Genomic DNA, 18559 nt, shown 5'->3' with positions numbered 1-18559 from the left:
GGTCGGAGGTGCGCAGAGGGGGTCGGGATGGGGGCTCCGGATGGGGGGGTCGGTTCCAGCTTGCGAGCTTAAGGGCAGCGAGGGGCCGGAGCGAGGCTTTACTGGACCCGCATCTACTTAAACACAGCGCTCACTATACTTGCCCTTGAATAACCATTAGCGTACCTAGTGAGGAAGCGGTTCCAATTTGTTTCGCTTCCTTGCTCGCTGCGTAGTCGCCACAAACGGGCTTCGGGTCGAGGGGGCCCGAAATCCCGAACTCGCACAGACTTCTGCAGCGGAGTGGCTGCTCCGTCGTTGCGCTAAACAGCGGTTTGCCATGCTGAACGTCCCTCAGAGCATGAGTGTGTAAGTTATACAAGAAGCAATGACCCAGCGCAGGTCCGAAAGCCCAAAACCCCCACCTGTTGGATCGGCACGATGGCAAGTGGTCGGCAGCTGCTCCAACCAATGCGCGTATGAGGCAACGGCCTCTTTACATCCATCATCGGCCTGCACAGGGGAAGTCTGCGGTCCCTTGGGAGGCTAGGAGGGCATGGGGGACAAGGCCACACGCGGGACAACGGCTAATGGGTGGGGATTGGGGAAAGGCCCTCGTGCGGCCTCGTGGTCCAGGTCCAAACACCAATTTGCCTTGCTGAACAGGGGAGGGTGCGTGCGGCTGCGCAGGAGGGCCCTGGTGCGCTGGCGGCGGCGATAGCGCGTTAGCTTCGCCGACTTCACTGCTGCGCTTGGAGCGGGGCTGCGGGGCTGTCTGTCGCCGCTGCTGCCGTGTGTGGTCCGAGTGCTGGTGCTGCGGGAGGACTCGCCGCCCGTACGTGTCGGCGCGACGGCGCCGCGGTCGCAGTCGTCACGCACGGGCGCGCAGCCGGCGGGCGCCACTGCCGCCGGCGCTGGGCGCCATGCTCCAGTCGCCTCCGGCGTCGCGGCCTCTGCATGTGATACCAAGCAAGCACCCGCGCCAGCCAGGGCCCCGTCGGCAGATAGAGCTGGCGCTGGCGCCAGCAGCCGGTCCGCCTTTCCGTCATCACCCCGACCTCGCCGAGGTGGCCCCGCCGGCGATGATGGCGGCGCAGCAGTCGGCCGCGGCGGGGGCTGCACCGCCGCCGCGTCGTCCGGCAGCCGGCGGCCCTACCTGCTGCTGTCAGCAACGTCAACAAGCTGCTGCAGTCCATCATCGCAGCAGCGATGACGACGACGCGGACTTCGATGAGGGCGTCCTGTTCATCATGCGGACCGTTAACCGCAACCGTTGGCTCAGGACAGGGCGGCGGCGGCGGCGGCGGGCGCAGGTTTTGGCGGGAGCGGCGGCGGCGGGCTCGGCGGCTTAGGAGAGCTGCTGGGTGAGATGTCGGCGGGCATGGGGTTGCTTGCTGATGGGGGCCGTGCGTGGGCCGCTGCTGGGGTGCGGGAGGGGAGCAGCGCCAGCGAATAGTGCAGCATCCGCGCCGGCGGCGTCGGGGGTGGGAGGGGGGTTGGTCCGTTGGCGGCGCTGCATCGAGGCGTGGCATTGCCGGGGCAGCAGCTGGCGCCAGGCGCGCGCATAGCGTCAACGGCCGCTGCTGCGGCGGCGACGGCAGCGGCTGCGGCTACCCAGGGCGTCAATGCAGTTTGTGACCCGCTGTGCGCCGAGTCGAGCACTCGGGCCGAACAGACGGCGATGACAAGTAGAGCGGAAGCAGGTAGAAGGACAAAAGCTGCTGAGGGCGTTAAGTGGTTACAGCATCTTTGTGGTGCGCTCCAGTGCTCTTCAGTGCGGTGGCAGCTGCGCTCAGGGGAGGGCCTCCCCTGGCTGCGCTGTTACGCGAAGGGGGCCCCGGAATGAATGAGCCGCGCAAGCTGCGTGTGTGCGTGTGATGTTGAGAGCTCGCCCTTTGGCCGCTGCCTTTATGGCGCGAACTGCACACCGGCCGGCCGGCGGCACAGCGGCAGAGTTTGGAGGCAAGCGTGCGCCTGCACTCCACACCACTTGCACTGGAAGTCATGCGCGCCCACGCCCACAAGCAAGGACACTCCGGGACGCAGTCTGCCGGCCTCGGCGTCGGGTGCGCCAGCCTCCTGCCTCCTGCGTCCTGCAGTAGGGCATACCGTACGGGGGCGTGGTAGGGGTCAAGGCAGTTGTGTTTCCAACTTTGCATGTGCCCTGGGCTGCAAGTCGGGTGGGCACGGGTGGGAGCCACACACATCGGGACTACGCTTTCCTGCCCCTTGCCATGTTCCATCACGAGTGCCCTGGGCTGCAAGTCGTGGGCTGGCGGCTTCCCCGCCTCAGGTGTGAGGGTACCTTTGAGCGGCCAAGCCCTGTATTCGTGTAGGGCATGGTGGGCCATAGGGTTGGGACCCGGGGAGGGGCCCGTGCAAGGCCTGGATCCAATATCAGGCTGCATGGGACCTGGTCAAAACGTGTTGGGGACGTCTTCGGGACCCCGCCCAAAAACTTCCGACCACACATTGGTGGTGTAGTTAGAGTAATGTAGGACCTTTGACTTGGTGGCCGAGGGCCACAGGGCCCGCTGTACGACTTGTGAACTACCGACGCATTTACTGAGCCAATGTCGCGAATTCCGTAACCCCACCAGCAACTTCAGCATATCTCTAGTTCAATAAAAGAGGTATCTATTCGGGAGGTGCTCTGGAGGCGCAGTGGGGCGTTGCGGGACGTGCGAACGACGGTGAGAAGGGGGTAATCGACCGCTTGCGCTCTAAGCGCCAGGCCGCGTCAGTTAAAAAAACGCTCTATTTAAATTACCTTGTCCGTGGCCGGTCGCGTCCTTGGAAGGCTTGACGGGGGGGGCGGGGAGAAATTCCTTCCCCCCGCCAAGCCTGCGGGGACCGCTTCAAAACTGCCGAAACGTGCCAGTCGGTGCCAGGCTGCCCTCGGGTACTGCCGTGACGGCCGCCTTGAATGTGGTTTCAAAGTTTCAAATCATAAGGAAGGCAGGGAGGCAGAGGGAGGCACAGGCGGAGGCACGGATAGGAGGAGGCACAGGCACGGAAGCAGGGGCACCGTAACAGGCACACGGAAAACGTGCCGCCCATTGCCCTGCGCCACCCTTCCCGAAACCTCTAGCCTAGCCTAGTCACCACCGAATGTCCCCCACCGTCGCGGCTGGGCACGGCCCTCGGACCCCGGGGCCCCGTCAACGCACAAGCGTCGCGGCTTGAGGGGGCCGTGGCTCAGCCTGCCCTGACAGCGCGAGCGCGTGGCCGAGGGCGGGAAGACGGCCCGCATTCCCGAAGTGCCCCCCCAGTGCTCCCTCCCCCGCTCCAGTGCACTGGATCCACCACGGGGATGCATGCGCTAGCGGGGAAGGGCGAGGAAGGGGGAGGGGCGGCGGGCACGAGGTGCTTGTGCGCTGCCCCGTGCCCCAGTCATGGTCGGAACCCTCGGAACGGTAATCGCGCCATGGTGTACTGCCCATGTGTGGGAGGGGGGGGGCGGGCGGTGCGTCCCGGCGTGGGGAGGTGCTTTTGCGCTGATGCCAGTCCCAAGGCAGTGGCGTCTGCAGTGCCCAGCACTCCGCGCCCTGCCACCGTGTGCGTGTGTGTGTGTGCGTGTGTGTGTGTGTGGGGGGGGGGGGGGTCGGAGCATGAGACCAGGGGCGAGTGGCATGAGGGTAGGGGCGAGTGGCATGAGACCAGGGGCGAGTGGCATGAGACCAGGGGCGAGTGGCATGAGACCAGGGGCGAGTGGCATGAGAGTGGTGGCGAGCTTAACCGCGACCTCGCCAAGCCTGCTGGCCCCGCGTGCCCGCCACACCTCGCGGCGGCACAGGGGCCTACGCCCCGTGCAGCGCCTAAATGCACAAGTGTGGCAGGCATTGTGGTTGGACAGCATGCCGCAGTGCCGCACGGGTTCACTTTCCCTTAGGGTGCCACCTTTCGCTGTTTCGCCGTCGTCCGGGGGAGGGGCCCTGCTGTTACGGTATCAGCATAAACACACCCTTCCCGCAATCCCTGTGCGTGCTCGCGTTCGCTCTCGGCCACTCTGCAGGGGGCTGATGGTGGTGGGCTACACCTGCCGCTGCTACCCAACATGGGTGCTGGCGGGCTGCGTCCGCACGGTTGACGAGAGGTGCGGACAAGGGCATGCAGGCTCCTGGTATTGGGTGTGAGTTGACATAGGGTGATAGTCGTTCTGCTAGCTTGCGCGGGAAGTCATTCTGCTAGCTTGCACTGGCGCCTTGCGGCAACTCCAGCGGGTCAGGTCGCGTTTGAGTGCCATCAAGTACGGCGCGGCCCATGCGGCCCGCCATGGCTGGGAAGACAAGCCGTACGTCATCACCGAAACGCAGGACAGGCAGGTCACTTGCGGCACACCCTGCACAGCCCCTAGAAGATTATTACGCCACATCACACACCAGTCACATGCGGAATTCCACGACACCCTGGCTGTCGAGGCGCTGTGCTTGCGTACTGACGTACAGCCAGCAGCGGGTGGAGCGAGGCTGTAATCATAGCACAAGTCAGAGTCACATGGAGGGGCCGGCAGCGACTGATGCAGAGGAATGTTGGCCAGAAGAATGTCCGCACCTGGGACCCAAACCCTAACCCTAAACCCTAAACCCTGAAAAACCCTAAAACTCGTAATCCGCACATAATTAATTCTTCCCGGTGCAAGGCGCGATGATACCGCGCGAGCTCTCTTCTTGAGGGCTTCAAAACAAGTATAACACCGCATGCATATGGTAATCTTGCTTTGATTGTGCGAATGTCCAGGTCGCGTAGAAGTGTAATGTTGCATAGGGCGCCAGCCCCACAGCAAATGCAATAGCACAGAGATATGCCTGCAAGAAGAACACAAAAGTATGATCGGACAGACTGAGATATATATTATGCGCCCTTCCGCAACTGCCTAACGCACAACCGGTGCCTTGGAGTCGCGAATCGTCACTCGAGTCCCCTAATTCATAGCTATCCTTAACATTGCGCGAGCATTGAAAGCGTGTAACTTAGATTGTTAGGTCCTGGGCAATCTAGGCTGCTGCTTGCTTATGCGAGTGAGAAATTAACGCAATCCAGTGCGCGACAATTCATCGATCGACTTATAACGCGACAACAAAGAAAGCAGTATCGTTGGACTTAATATGGCGGGGCAGTTTTGCCTGAGATGCGCGCGTGTTGCGGCGCTTCTTTTGTTTAGGAGCGCATTCATCGGTGCCGCTGAGCTGCCATACGCCAACCAAACGTTCAAAGTATGCACTTCAGCTTGGGCTCCCTTCGTCATCTACAACGAAACCAGCGGTACGCCGCGGGTGGCTGGGCTGCTGCCACGACGCAGATGTCCGCTCATGTCCGCACCTGAACCATCCTAACGCACACTGCGCGCACGCACGCACGCAGACACTCTGTCCGGATACGAGGTGGACCTGTTTGATCTCGTCGTCCAGAGGTTGGGATTCAAGTACACAATCCAGGTGGGTCTCGGGTCCGTCCCTCCGCCGTGGATCGCGCAGTCGTCCCTACCTGCGCCCACGGTCCCACCTTAACTTACTTCGGTTGAAGGAAGCATCAATTTGGTCGGCGGAAGGTCCGCCGTTGGATGCTTTGGGGCGTCTATGTGAATAAGCCAGTGTCACACTATGAGCGTGGCCGTCCCCATATATACATACACACGACGCCGCCCAGGCACCCCGCCCAGAAAAAGATTCTTCAGGCACCGCCCATCCACCCCTAAAATCGTAATCTTAAGGCACCGCCCACCCCTAAACGGCATAATTTTACATTCATGCCACCCTGGAAGTGGGCGGCACAAAGCATGTAGTAAATGCACGCCATGCCGCCAACCCAGCCTGCAAGCCCGCCCTCGTTTCTGGCTTCGCACCGCAACCCTTGTTTCTGGCTTCGCACTGCAGTGGCCGATTATGGCAGGGTTGCTGCTGTTGTTCATACGAGGGTTTTCGTCCGCACCCATCTGGGTTATTTTACACTGCCGCCCACCCTGCCTAAAACAATCATTGCAACACGAGTCCACCCACCCAGCCCCCACACCAGCTTTTTTGGATTCTATTTGATTACATGAGCGGGGATCGCGGCAAGGTACAGTATGCAATAGTGTTAGTGCCCTGGATGGCCGATTCATATCAAGATAGCGCTAGGGTCATGCTATACTATCTCATCCCTTGATTGGTCTTACAGTGGAGGAGCGGAGTGCGGTGCGTGGGGACGCAAGCAGAGCATATCCTCCTTTAGATGCGCCGGTGCTTGTGCTTATTTATTCCTTAATTTCGTTTTGTATGCCCGCTCACGTCAATGTGCATACGCCATGCTAGTAAGCGAACCCCTACGCTGCGTGCTTTGCGCAAGCGTTCATGCAAGCCGCCGGCGCTACCAGCAACACGCACCAGCAGCAGCCTGCGTGCCGCCGCAGCCATATATTCCAACGAACCGCGCTCTCACTCCCTACCTGCCTACCTACCAACCTGCTGCTGTCTCGCTCGCACCCCCGCCCAGCCACCTCGCTCTACAAGTAACCCGCCCCGCGCTCGCTCGCTCCCTCGTACGTGCAGGTCATGGACTGGGGCGCCATGGCTACGGGCCTGACACTGCCGCCCGACGACCCCGCACACTGCGACATCGCGCCCGCCTCCATCCCCGTCACCACCACCGACCTGGCCAATGCAGTGCGCTTCTCCGTGCCTACCTTCAGGTCAGTGTGTCCGTCCCTGTACGTATGATATGTCCGTCCTGAGCTTCGAAGCTTCCGTCCGTACGTCTGTCTGCTGGCCGTGCATGCTATCTAGTCGCCTGCCTATCATCAGCTAGCCTGTTGATTGTGCTTCTGAGGCGTACGTGGGACGGGCCAGACACCCGCTTAACAGACATTCACTAATCGCACACTACACATTTGCACGCACACACTCACACATACAGTCCATCTTGAATGTGCGTGCGCACACATGCGCTGCTGCCTCATAATAAACAGGTCCGGTTACGCAGTGGCGGTGGGAGTGCTCAAGCAGACCAGCGACGCGTGGGGCTTCACCAAGGTGCGCGAGAGCAGGATGCACGCAGCTCGAGGATAGCCCATCCACACCTACCTCATCCTTCAACACAAAGCGAGCGCCATCTATCTAACCAAATAGCTAACACGCGCACATGCAGCACCTCAACGTGCGCACGTAACCCCACCGCGTCAGCTAGCACAAGCACGCTTGCGTTCCTATAACCACATCCCGCAGACATGCACCATGCTATACGCAACTCATAATCATCTTGTTTGCCCTTGCCGTGCATGTCATCAGTTTCCCGCACTATTGCAACAAGCAAGCAGGGTGTTTTTTGTGTGTTTTAGGTGAAGCCGCAAACTCTCCCGCACACACACACACACACACACACACACACACACACACACACACACACACACACACACACACACACACGCACACGTGCAGGTGTTCAACTGGCAGGTGTGGCTGGCGCTGCTCATATCCGGCATGGGCATCTCGCTGCTGGTGTGGTGCGCGGAGCGGGACTTCACGCGCCGCGGGATGGGCAAGGTAGGCCTTGCTTGCAAGAGTGGCTGCGTGGATGGGAGCGAGCGCGTGTCTGCGGCGCATGGCGGCGTACGGGATGGCTGCGGGTGTGGCGGATGAGTTTGTTGATAGTGCCAACAGAAGCTAGCTGCATGCTTGCATATGTCAGCAGTGGTGCATGCGGCATGCGGCAGGGGCTTTATAATGTCCTGCTGCATATATGCGTACATGTTTGTCACTTGTGCCGCCGTGCCGCCGTACGTTCGCATGATTCATTTCCATACATGCATGAATGGATAGAGTCCCAAGAGCGCGGCGAATCATACCTCGCTCGTACGCACTTTCATTCGCGTTCGCTGCAGGTCAAGTACCCGGCTGGGTTCCGGCCCGGCATGTACGAGGCTACGTACCGCACGTACGGCAAGCTGCTGAACACGGTGGACGAGCCGCGTGTCACCTCCCTGCCCGGCAAGCTGATGGCGCTGGGTGAGCGAGTGATGACGCATGCATTTGTGTGTGTGTGTGTGTACGGCGATATGCGTACCGTATCACTACTGATAGATGCTGACCTACCGGGTGGCCGACTGTACGTACCTACCTACCCGCCGTGTGCGTGTGCGCACACGTTATTACATAAACTTCTTGCACATCGTCACACGTACGTACGTCGTCACGCGAGCTACTCGGTTGCACGCGCAGGCTGGGGTCTGGTGGTGCTGGTGACCATCTCCACATACACCGCCGGTGGGTGGGTGGGATGGGCGGGACGGGTGGGCGGCGGGGACGTGAGAAAGATGTTTCACACGTAAGCACGCACGCGCGCACGTGTCAATCAGCCCCGCGCATTAAGAAGCATGCTACCTCTATCTTATTGCTTGTAGGCTTGACTGCGCGCCTGACAGCCGTCAACATCCAGGTAGGTGCGGCGCTGTGGGTTTGGGTTTGGTCCATGACGCACGTGTTTTATGTAAATGCTGCTTGCTTGCTTCATCACACGACTAGCTAGCTGCGGAGCATGCACCTGCTGCGGCCTCCATATGCAGGACAGGACCATACATACGTACCGCACAAGCAGCGCGCGCGGGTCCTTGCTTAACGCTTCTCCGATCCCTCCCCCGGCTCCCCTCCCCACGCGCCCTCCCCTCCAACCCTCCTTTCCGCCCTCCCCAACTTCCCCAACCTCCCCAACCTCCCTAACCTCCCCCCCTTGCTCTCCGCGCACGCGCACCCCAACGAACCCATTTCTCATCATCACGCGCAGACTAAAATCAGCGGCATTGCCGACCTTCCAGGCCGCAAGGTAGGGGTGGGCGGGTGGGCACATGCATGACATGCATACGTGCGTGGCTGGGCAGCACGCATCACAGCTAGTGCACGCTCGAGATAGATGGTTGCATGTGTGATGCTGCAAACTGCAATGCCTTTTAATTGCTGGAGTGCATGTGCAGCGTTCCGTTGATCATGTGCGCACACACACACACACACACACACACACACACACACACACACACACACACACACACACACACACACACACACACACACACACACACACACACACACATACACACACACACACACACACACAGGTGGGCACGTGGGACGCCATCGCCAAGAACTTCATGAAGTACGGCATCAGGTACAGAATGCTGCTGCTGTCCTCCATAATTTCAACTGCTGTTACTACTTGCATGCGCGACCACGCACGCACGTGCCTTGTACAACATCTGGCTCACTCTCACATGCAGAGCAGCGGGCTCTCCTCCATCGCCTGTCTCCCACACTCAACGCTCACTCGCTCATCACGCGTGCCTTACCATCCATCCACGCACTCGCTTAACCTTTTGCACACTCACTAACAGGCCGGAGCCGCTGCCTTGGGACACGGAGGCGGATGGCCTGCGCATGCTTGACATGGTGAGGGTGGCGGGGGGGGGAGTCGGATTGTTGCACGCAACAGCTAGCTAGCGGCGGAGCGAGGCAATGCGGGCGGCGGCGTGGTAGATGCGCGGCGGCGTGCTGGGGCGTTGTGGGTGGGTGGTGTATGCATGCGTGAGGATTGCCTGATGAAGAGGGGGAAAGTGAGAGACGCGTCCTACCCAGCCATCCACTCTAACCTGTCATGCATGCACACACACCCACACCCACACACACACTCTCTCTCTCTCTCTCTCTCTCACACACACACACACACATGCGACCCCGCATGCGACCCCGCATCCAAATCCACATCCAAATGCTGCTGCATCCAAATCCAAATGCTGCCGCAGGTGGCCTCGGGCGGCCTGGACGCGCTCATCCTGGACAGCCCCTGGCTGCGGTGCGTGGGGAGAGGGCAGGGCGGGTACCGGTGGGGAGGGGGCGGGTACCGGTGGGAAGGGGCCAGGGCCGTAGGGGCGCGGGGGCGGGGCCGTAGGGGCGCGGGGACGGGGTAGACGGGGCGGCGGCGGGGGGGGAGGCGTATGTGTGGGTGGGCGTGCGGCGGGCGCAGGGGCGGGGCGGGAGAGACCAGGACCTGGACAACCACCAGCACTTCTGAAACCCGTGTATGCGCGTTCTTTCCTGTGTGTGTGCGCGTGTGTTACGCCTCAGGTACCAGCTGGCGGACCGCTGCGATGTCACGATCGTGGGCCGCATGTTCCAGTACGTCAACAACGCGGTGGGCTTTGGGCTGGGCGTCTCCCAGCGCTTCATCGAAGACTACAATCAGGTGCGTGCGTGCGTGGCTAGCTAGCTGGCTGAGCTGCTGCTGGGTTGTGAGGGGGCGGGTGCGTGGCATGGGGGTGGGCAGGCGGGCGGGTGGGGCCTACATAGCGCCCTTGGGGCCTCCCCGTGTGTGCGTGTGTGTGTGTGTGTGTGTGTGTGTGTGTGTGTGTGTGTGTGTGTGTGTGTGTGTGTGTATGTGTGTGTGTGTGTGTGTGTGTGTGTGTGTCATCGTGTGGTTGGGCGCTACTCGCGCCCGCACCCACGCGTGCAAGCAGCCGGACCTGCTGCTGCTTGTGGCGTACAGCCACGGCGGGCGGCGGGCGCGAGCGGGATTGAGTGTGTTTGGGTGCAAGTGTACGGTCTGTGTGACCCGCCCTGGGCGCCTGATGCTGTCGTGGGAACACAGTACCAACCAGCTCGCGCCAAACACACAGGTGCTGGCGGCGCTGATTGAGGAGGGCATGTATGAAACGCTGGAGCTGGCGTACATCCGGGAGAGCAAGTGCGGCAAGGTGCGCGCGCTCATTTCCCTAACGTACGGTAATCCACACTGAGAAGACCCCTTTCCTTTCCAATCGACGAAGACTTGAACGTACAAATTTCCTTAATGGACAGAGGGGTTGCCTACAATTTAGCCATTGCCAAGTTCTGATTTTGATGTCAAGTACCGTTCCCCGCTGGCACACGCGCTCCCAGGTGGACCCCACCACCACCGTCACCTTCGCCAACCTGCTGGGGGTCTACCTTATCATGGTCGGCTGCGTGGGGCTGGCGCTGCTGCTCATGCTGCTGCCGCGCCTGTCTGCCGGCTGCGACCCAGACATTGAGGTGCGTGCGTGCGCGGAGTCGGGAAGGAGGGAGACAGCGAGATGGACCGCCCTCCTACTCATGGAAGCGTCGCACTTGCTTCCATGGCCGAGTATAGGTAACGTGCTTAAGCGCCATCCATTTTCGGGGCTAATTGCCGCACCCGCGACCGCTTGCTTTCACCTCGCTCGCTTGACTCGATCGCTAAATGCGTTGATTTTGTTACGTGCGTACGTCGCATATGTACGTGTGCAGGGCGGCACCAGCGCGGACGACCGAGACAAGTCCTTCATCAGTCGGACCCTGTCGCGAGTCAGCCGCGCGATGAGCATGAGCAATGGCGGCGCCAAGGCGGCGGCGGCACAGCAGCAGCCGGGGGGCTCCCGCGTGGGCAGCGGCAAAGTGGTGAGTGCCACGAACGCACGGGCAGCAGCTGGCTTGCAAACGGAGGTTATTATGCGGGCACGTGACGGCGGCAGCGGGGGCTTTTGTGTTCGTTTCGGATACCCGTTAATTGGGCAGCTACTGCTACCTGTCCTTTCTTGATACTTCTGCTTGTTTGAAACGTTGTCATGTGAACTACGGTACCGTATTATTGACGGTACCGTACTTCATGCCATGCCGCTTGCAAGCACTGCACCCACACCTAGATCGCGTGGATATGCCTGCATACATGAGCACAGCTACCCACTTACTCCCACGCGCACATACAGGTGCCCGAGGGTGGCAGCATGACGGATGACCTCGACCAAGCCTATGATGATGACCGTGACTCCGTTGCCGCCAGCAGCCACCACACGCCCTACGGCGGCGGTGCCAGTGGCGCTTGGCGCGTGCAGTTCCCCGCAGTACCAGCCACCACCGGCCACAGCAGCAGCGCTGGTGGCATGCTCCCCCCGGGACAGCAGGCATACACGGGCTCGTCGGCTATGCGTCGGCCCTCGGTCCTGGCCATGACTAATAACGGTGGCAGCCACCACGGCGGCAGCCACCACGGCGGCAGCCACCACGGCGGCAGCCGCGGCGTAGGGCCAGCGGCGGCGGACCCGGCTGTAGCAGCAGGGCCGTCATCCAGCAGAGTCAGCGTTGGCCAGGTTTCCACGGGCTTTATTGCGGGCATGACAAAGCCAGCTGGCGGCAGCGGCAGCCTGTCCCACCCGTCTTCGCCACCCCAGCAGCCGTCGCCGGCGGCCGCGGCTCAGCAGCAGCACGCTGCTACTGCCGCCGCCGCCATGCCGCCGGCGGCGCTGTCATCGCCTTCGCCGCGCGTGATCATCCCGGCGGCGGCGAAGGGTCCCAAGTCGGCCACACCGCCGTCGGCAGCGCCGCCGCCGGTGGCTGCGGCACCCCCATCCGGCGCTAGCTGGAGCGACGATGTCCAGGAGGCGGCGGTGGACGCCTAGATGATAAGCTCGCTTGCCGGGATCCCGAAATGGGATCCTACCTCTGCTGGAAGAAGCATTTGCGGGTTGCTTGAGATTATTGTTCTTCTTCGATTGCCTAGGAGCGCGCGCATTACCACTGTGCATGCAAACACGTGAGCAGCCTCCCGCCCTTCAGACTGACAGTTCAGTGCACGTACATGCATGGGTGCTCGCTGGCACCACTGCGCTCGTACGTTGTGATAGCACGTGCGTTAATTGTGTTACTTCATTCTCGCCTGGATGGTGTGATACGTACACATAAATACCCGAGTTACCAGATCCCATGCCAGGAGTAGTGTGCTGATGATGATTAGCACATCAGAAGATGCAGCTGCGGCACAAAGTATGGTAGCTGGAGAGCGAGCCTAGCTAGTCTCATAAACAACGCTCACCGAAACGGTGACTGGTATGGTGGACTGGATTGAACGCAAATCAAGCACGAGACCCATCCAGGGACACGTGTGTGTCACTGTTGCTGCTACTGCCGCTACTACTGCTACTGCTGCACAGCAATCTTGCGCTCGTTTGGTGTTGTTCGTTTAATGGAGGGGTGTGGACACCAGCCCAATTCATGCCAGTCCCATTGATGCCAGCCCATCCAATGCCTTTGGGTCTGTCAACCAACCTCGTCGCTGTGTTTGTGCCTCGATTGCTACTGCTATTGCTCTGCCTAAATGCTGAAATACAACATGATGGGCCGTGCTGAGCCACGCCGTTCGTTTTGTTACTATGACAACACATTATGCACATTCAGCAGAAGTCGATTGACACGCCGCGCTTCGGGGTCCTGCCGATTCCAAACCGCGCAGGTGTCTTGATAAGCGCCTGTGTGGAACATGGTGCCTGCTGTGCTGTTTGTTGTCGTTCATTAATCGGCTGCGTTCGCTGCGGGCATGCTAGGTGTCCGTTGAGGGCACGTCCAGGGGCATCGCCTTCATCCTTTACTTTGAGCGCGACAGCAGCAGCGATAAACTTTTAATGCTTGGGGCAACCGCTAAACAGTTTTCCGATGCCTGGAGTCTGGGGGTGGGGGCAAGGCAGGTATGAGGGCTGATTCTCGGGGGCAGGCCGGTTTGGCCTCAGACGGAGTGACGTTGTGCGTGTGGGTTCAGCCTTTTGTTCCCTAGATGAGGGGAGCCTTGCTTATTATCAGATGCCTGAGAATGGCGCAGCCGGCGGCAGGTGTAGCGCTGGGGCGTATTACTACGCGAACTGCTAGGGCCGCCGCTCTGCGTGGATGCCTGTGTGCATTTAGATGTCGTGCTTGCATCACACGCTGGCTACTGGGGCTGCAGTGAGTGGCTGGGAACCGTCTCCCTCACCTATGCCACCGGTACCCGCACGCTTGAGAGGGAGAGCCACCTTTCTTGTCTCCCAGTGAGTACTATTTACAGTTGCTGGCGTAGCTGCTGACATTATTATAACAGGGTTTCGTTGTGCTCATGCTGTACGAGGGCGCGCAGAGGTGGTGCTGTACGAGTATACCGGTATGCGCAACCAATGTTATACAGTTGCATCAGAAGAGGCCCCGGTAATGACGCGCCCGGGCTTAAGAGCTAGCGAGGCCCCCGCATGAGCCTGCCCGATTTCCGCGGAATCTGGAGCTTTACATATAGTCTAGTCTAGCTGCGCTGGCAGTAGACTCACACGAACCGGCCCGCCTGATGTCTGGGCCGCAGAAAACCCCAGCCAATTTATATGCACACGAAGGGCTGGACCAGAAGCACAACCGCCCGCAAGCACTACGCATGCGTCATGCCACAGTATCAGCACGCCCCACGCAAGGAGCTCAATGTATGCACCAACATTTGAAATGCAAATCACCATTCCCGTATGTACGCCAAACACGCCATCACAGACAACCCCAACCCTATGCGTACTCGTATAACGCGCGGTAAACTGACATGCAGGCCGTTTCCCCGCACTCCTACACCCACGACGCCGCGAGTCACCCCACCTCATGGAGCCTTGGGGTGTCCCACACTCCCAGTACAGTACACGGGCCCGCTACCGTCTATGCCAACACAGAGGCTCTACCCGAAACGTACGGCACTCCGCCGCATCTTCGCCGCTGTCATTCTATCCCCGTTCCTTACACCGCATTGGCGCGCACCGCAGGGTCTTGGCCCTTGGGCGGCTCGTACGCCGGCTGCGGGGGCGTCTTCGCCTTTTTGTCCTTCTTCTCCTTCTTGCCCTTGTCGCTGTCATCGCCGGAGCAGCAGCAGTCGCGGCAGCACTTGATGGCCTGCACGCGGGCAAGCGCGGCGCGGTGCGCGTGCATGTGCACACGGAATGGCGGGATGATGTGGGTCAGCGGGCCAAGCGCTGCACAGCCTGTCATGCATGGGTGGGTAGGATAAACTAAGAGGGCCCGGATGCGACAGGAGCCTTGACGCTCGCAATCAGACTGCTGATCCGAGTCGCTTCCTAAATGTAAGGTGCGGAATTCTCAGTATGCCAACGGACCGGCACCTCTCCCACCACCCTTTGCAGTACGGTAGGTAGGCACCTGGGCGTATTGGGCTGTCCCACCCAGTGCTGTGTGTGGCCCTAGCCCCGCGCGCCCCACTTACGTCAGCCAGGGAGATGATGGCGGCGAGGAAGGCCAGCACCTGCGCACCCGCACGGCAGTAGACAGCGACGGTGGGCGGGGCGGTGGCGGCACACCAGGCGAGCGGGCGGCATGCGGAAGGGCGAGGGGAAACGAGCAATTGACATTGGCAAATGAAGCACAGATGCACCCTGCATGCTACTGCCAGGTAAAATATCCGGCACCCCGGGTCCCCAGCCCACCCCGCCGTCGACCGTGCCGCACCGCACCGCACCCAAGGCGGCTGCCAAGGCGCAGCCGCCGTGTCACGCCGACGCCTGCAGGCAGTAGGCACTCCCCACGACCTCCGGGCAAAGCAACGTACCGAGATCACCCAGGAGATGACGGGCACCGAGGTGCGCCAGTTCTCCTGCGGGAGTCCCTGGCCGTTCAGCCCGACGACATCGTTGGCGTCGGCGGCGGCCCGCGAGAAGACGCAGGCCGCGATGACCCACCAGGCGCACTGGCACAGGTACAGGATGAATTCGACCCAGGAGCCGCAGCCGCAGGCGTTGCAGGTGATGCACTGCGGGCGGGAGTGACCGCGCGTGGCAGTGGGGAGCGGCAGGGTTTAGGAGGGCCACCCATTCCCAATGTTTATGCACCGACACTCAGCACCCACGCTCAGCACTGGAAATGCAGCGCACAGAGCGCGGGGAAGATGCGCGGCGTTGGGATACAAGGACAGTCGGCGCTCGGCACCGAGCCCAGCACTGCGCCGGGCTTCTTACAGCAGGCTCTGCGCCTCCCTGGCAGCTCACTGGTACCACCCAAGGCCCGGTGCTGGGGTGTTGGACCCCACGCGGTAAGCACGCACCAGGAAGAGCGAAGCGGCGAGAGATACGCACATACTGATGCCGCACACCGCGTAGGCGTAGTTGCAGTAGTCCTGGTTGGTGAAATCCTTTGACAGCAGGCAGCTGCCAGTGAGTGCTGTTTGTGGCAGTCGTGTGGGAGGGAGGTTGGCAGCATTCAGGAAAGGGAAGCTGCCGGTGAGGCGCTGGAGGCAGGGCCGGTGATGATAGCCCGGTGTGTGGGTCAGCAAGGGCTCGTGCCGTGGCTTGGTGATATGCGTGCGAGGGTGGTTTCATGCGTGCGCACCCGCGTCGCTCCACCCCAAAACACTCACTGGTGTTCGTCCCGGAGCCGGAGAATTTATAGTCCTGAAGGTGGATTGCCACGATGATGATGATGGCGATGCTCAACCCCACCTGCAGTGGCAGCGGTTGGAAGGGGCAGTCAAGAGGGTGGCGCAGGGGTGGAGGAAGGCGGTCAGATCATAAGTCTCTCAACAACACATACAACCAAGCTACTATGTGGCGGTGTTTGAAGCCGCTTTCTCTGTCTAGGTGCGGGCGCCTGCGACTTTGAACCCGGTTCAAACCGAGGTGCGGGATGACGAGTCGAGTATGCAGCCGAGTCGAGTAAGCAGCACGCAATACTGGGACACGACATAATATAATGGAGCCACACGCCAGCATCGAATAGCACGCTTAAGACGCTTGTCGTCCAATCGACGCTCCGGTACTCGCAACACCCTGCGCTCCAACGCTCGTGTTCCAATGCGCCGCACCTTGCATAGGCCAACAAACCCGAGAAACAAATTTTTGCATATCGTAGTGCAGCAACCCATCCTTGGTGACTTGCGGCGACAGTTAAATGCGAAGAAGCGGGCGCAAGTGCGAAGCGCTGAAGGCGATGAGAGATTGATTGCAAGTTTGGGATATATGGCTTGACGAGTGTGTGTGATAGGCTGTGTGCGCGTGGGCGAGTCTGAGCTACGGTCGCGATGGGGTCTACGGAACCGGCTTTGATGAGCCGATCTTCAATACTAACCTGCACGTACGCGCTATTTTTATAGGTAAAGAATAAAACAGCATAGGGACAACGGCGAGTGAACGTGCGAGGCGAGGAAGAAGCACCCGACTTGCTTCGCCACCTTCCAGGCAACCCCGGCACGTTCGCAGCTTCACCCAGCCCGGACTTTGCCCCTCAGCTCGCTGGTACTACTGGTAGATATCGTCTGTGTCAGGAACCATGCTGCAGCTCGTACTGCTTAATAGTAATAAGGGTTGCAAGTCATTCCAACGCACCAGTTTAGCACGCCAGCACCACCGCGCACACAGGACTGCATCCAGACGAAGTTGTCGTGCAGCCTTGCAGGGCACTGCTGGCCATTACCCTTAGTCCGAGACCCTTCCCACACCGGAGGGATGCAGTACCGCTCGCCCGGCCAAATTCCGGGGGTGTCCCCCGGGCACACATCCTGAGCCGCGAGATATTCTTACCTGGCCCGGCAACATTTCCCAGCCGGTCCGGCCGCATCCCTACTTGGCCCGGCCAAATCCCGACCTGCCCCGGCCGAATCCCCTACCTGGCCCGGCCAAATCCCAACCTCCCCCCGCGAAATCCCCAGCTGCCCCAGCCAAATCCCCCATCTGGCGCAGCCAAATCCGCACCTGCCCGAGCCAGCTGCCCTACTTGGCTGGGCCCTATGGCTTTGCCTGTCCACGCTGTATGCTCGACCCGGGCCCACGAGCATCTCAGCATTCTCAGGCGCCGTCACCCGCCCTATCACCCCTTCCCCTTGGCCTACACCCCTAGTCCTACCACCTTCCCCACCTACAGACACAAGGCAGTCTCCATCATATCAGGGCAGGTATCACGGAGGGCATGAGCACGCATAGTCCCGATCAGCGAGCGAGCGAATGAAGCAGGGAGGGCGGGGAACTTGATGTGACAGCTCCCTAAGCTTAGTCGCATTCCCACAGTAAACTTTTGTTGTGGCAGCAGGGTCACGCGTGTTTCCGGGCACTGTTCAGGCGCTCAGGAACTGGCTCAGCCCAGTATCTCCGTCGCGGTATTTTAGTGTGCCTCGATGCTAAAAGGGGTACAGCTGCGGCTTTGTTATCTAAATCTACTTCACGCCAGCGCTTTGGTGCTAGGTGGGGATAAGGAGCCAATGGCTCCTGGCTGGCACCAACAGCGCTGGAGGTAGCTTAGCCAGCGCTTGCGGCCCAGGCAGCAAACCATGTACACTATATGCATGTTCGCGGCTTCTCCTGTGCTAAAGCCAACGCAGAAGAAAGGATCGCTTGAAAGCCCCAACATTTGGAAGGCCGCTGTAGGAGTGATGGGGATGAAACAGGTATATCTTTATGCGTATACATGTACTGAAAGCATCAAGAGGCAGTCTATGGTTAACGGGGATGCGTGGGCTGCCTTGCCCGAGCTGCCACGCGCACCGCCCTGCGCCCTGCACGCACAACGAACCCCGCTACCACGCACTTCCTATCAAGCTTCCCCGGGTGCCGACATCTGCAATATCCCGCTCCCGAGGATGCCCCCAGGCGTCAAATCCCGCTGTGTGGGGTGCCCCCCGGCGCCGAATCCCGCTGCCTGCGGTGCCCCCCGGCGCCGAATCCCGCTGCCTGCGGTGCCCCCCAGCGCCGAATCCCGCTTCCGCGGGTGACCCCACCCGAGGTATCCCGCTGTCCCCGCCAGAAATCCCCCTTTGTACTGAAGACAGCGGGATTTTGCCGGGCGAAATCCTGTGC

At 60.7% G+C, this 18559-nt stretch overlaps 3 protein-coding genes across 3 annotated transcripts; 2 read left to right on the top strand and 1 right to left on the bottom strand.

Annotated features, from left to right (window-relative positions):
* The first annotated feature begins 147 nt into the window (after positions 1-147).
* CHLRE_16g685628v5 (uncharacterized protein) lies at positions 148-2743 on the top strand. The gene has a single exon (XM_043071545.1). The coding sequence runs from the start codon at positions 903-905 to the stop codon at positions 1329-1331; it is 429 nt and encodes a 142-aa protein (XP_042915938.1). The 5' UTR covers positions 148-902; the 3' UTR covers positions 1332-2743.
* A 1864-nt stretch (positions 2744-4607) lies between these two features.
* Positions 4608-13966, top strand: CHLRE_16g685650v5 (uncharacterized protein). Its single transcript, XM_043071546.1, has 17 exons — positions 4608-5244; positions 5344-5417; positions 6510-6649; positions 6926-6989; positions 7395-7499; positions 7838-7961; positions 8175-8219; positions 8357-8391; positions 8737-8775; positions 9065-9114; positions 9338-9392; positions 9746-9795; positions 10068-10185; positions 10616-10693; positions 10878-11009; positions 11244-11393; positions 11702-13966. The coding sequence occupies exons 1-17, from the start codon at positions 5088-5090 to the stop codon at positions 12389-12391; spliced, it is 2106 nt and encodes a 701-aa protein (XP_042915937.1). The 5' UTR covers positions 4608-5087; the 3' UTR covers positions 12392-13966.
* A 40-nt stretch (positions 13967-14006) lies between these two features.
* Positions 14007-16734, bottom strand: CHLRE_16g685700v5 (uncharacterized protein). Its single transcript, XM_001692043.2, has 6 exons — positions 16576-16734; positions 16132-16213; positions 15820-15935; positions 15328-15528; positions 14986-15024; positions 14007-14657 (listed from the first exon to the last, which is right to left on the bottom strand). The coding sequence occupies exons 1-6, from the start codon at positions 16633-16635 to the stop codon at positions 14505-14507; spliced, it is 651 nt and encodes a 216-aa protein (XP_001692095.1). The 5' UTR covers positions 16636-16734; the 3' UTR covers positions 14007-14504.
* Positions 16735-18559: the final 1825 nt, after the last annotated feature.

This window comes from Chlamydomonas reinhardtii, chromosome 16, assembly GCF_000002595.2.
Source record: "Chlamydomonas reinhardtii strain CC-503 cw92 mt+ chromosome 16, whole genome shotgun sequence".
Classification (NCBI taxonomy): Eukaryota; Viridiplantae; Chlorophyta; class Chlorophyceae; order Chlamydomonadales; family Chlamydomonadaceae; genus Chlamydomonas; species Chlamydomonas reinhardtii.
The sequence above is the reverse complement of the archived record's forward strand: the minus strand, read 5'-3'. Positions and strand labels throughout refer to the sequence as shown.

Bases quoted from the DNA above. Each gene is read 5' to 3' on its own strand.
- CHLRE_16g685700v5 (XM_001692043.2), bottom strand. From the start codon at position 16,635: ATGGGTTGCTGCACTACGATATGCAAAAATTTGTTTCTCGGGTTTGTT. The intron at 15,936-16,131 runs GTGAGTGTTTTG...TGCCACAAACAG, and splicing joins CGGCTCCGGGACGAACACCA to CACTCACTGGCAGCTGCCTG. The intron at 14,658-14,985 runs GTAAGTGGGGCG...GCCCGCGTGCAG, and splicing joins CCATCATCTCCCTGGCTGAC to GCCATCAAGTGCTGCCGCGA.
- CHLRE_16g685650v5 (XM_043071546.1), top strand. From the start codon at position 5,088: ATGGCGGGGCAGTTTTGCCTGAGATGCGCGCGTGTTGCGGCGCTTCTT. The intron at 8,220-8,356 runs GTGGGTGGGTGG...TATTGCTTGTAG, and splicing joins CATCTCCACATACACCGCCG to GCTTGACTGCGCGCCTGACA. The intron at 9,393-9,745 runs GTGAGGGTGGCG...ATGCTGCCGCAG, and splicing joins GCCTGCGCATGCTTGACATG to GTGGCCTCGGGCGGCCTGGA.
- CHLRE_16g685628v5 (XM_043071545.1), top strand. From the start codon at position 903: ATGCTCCAGTCGCCTCCGGCGTCGCGGCCTCTGCATGTGATACCAAGC.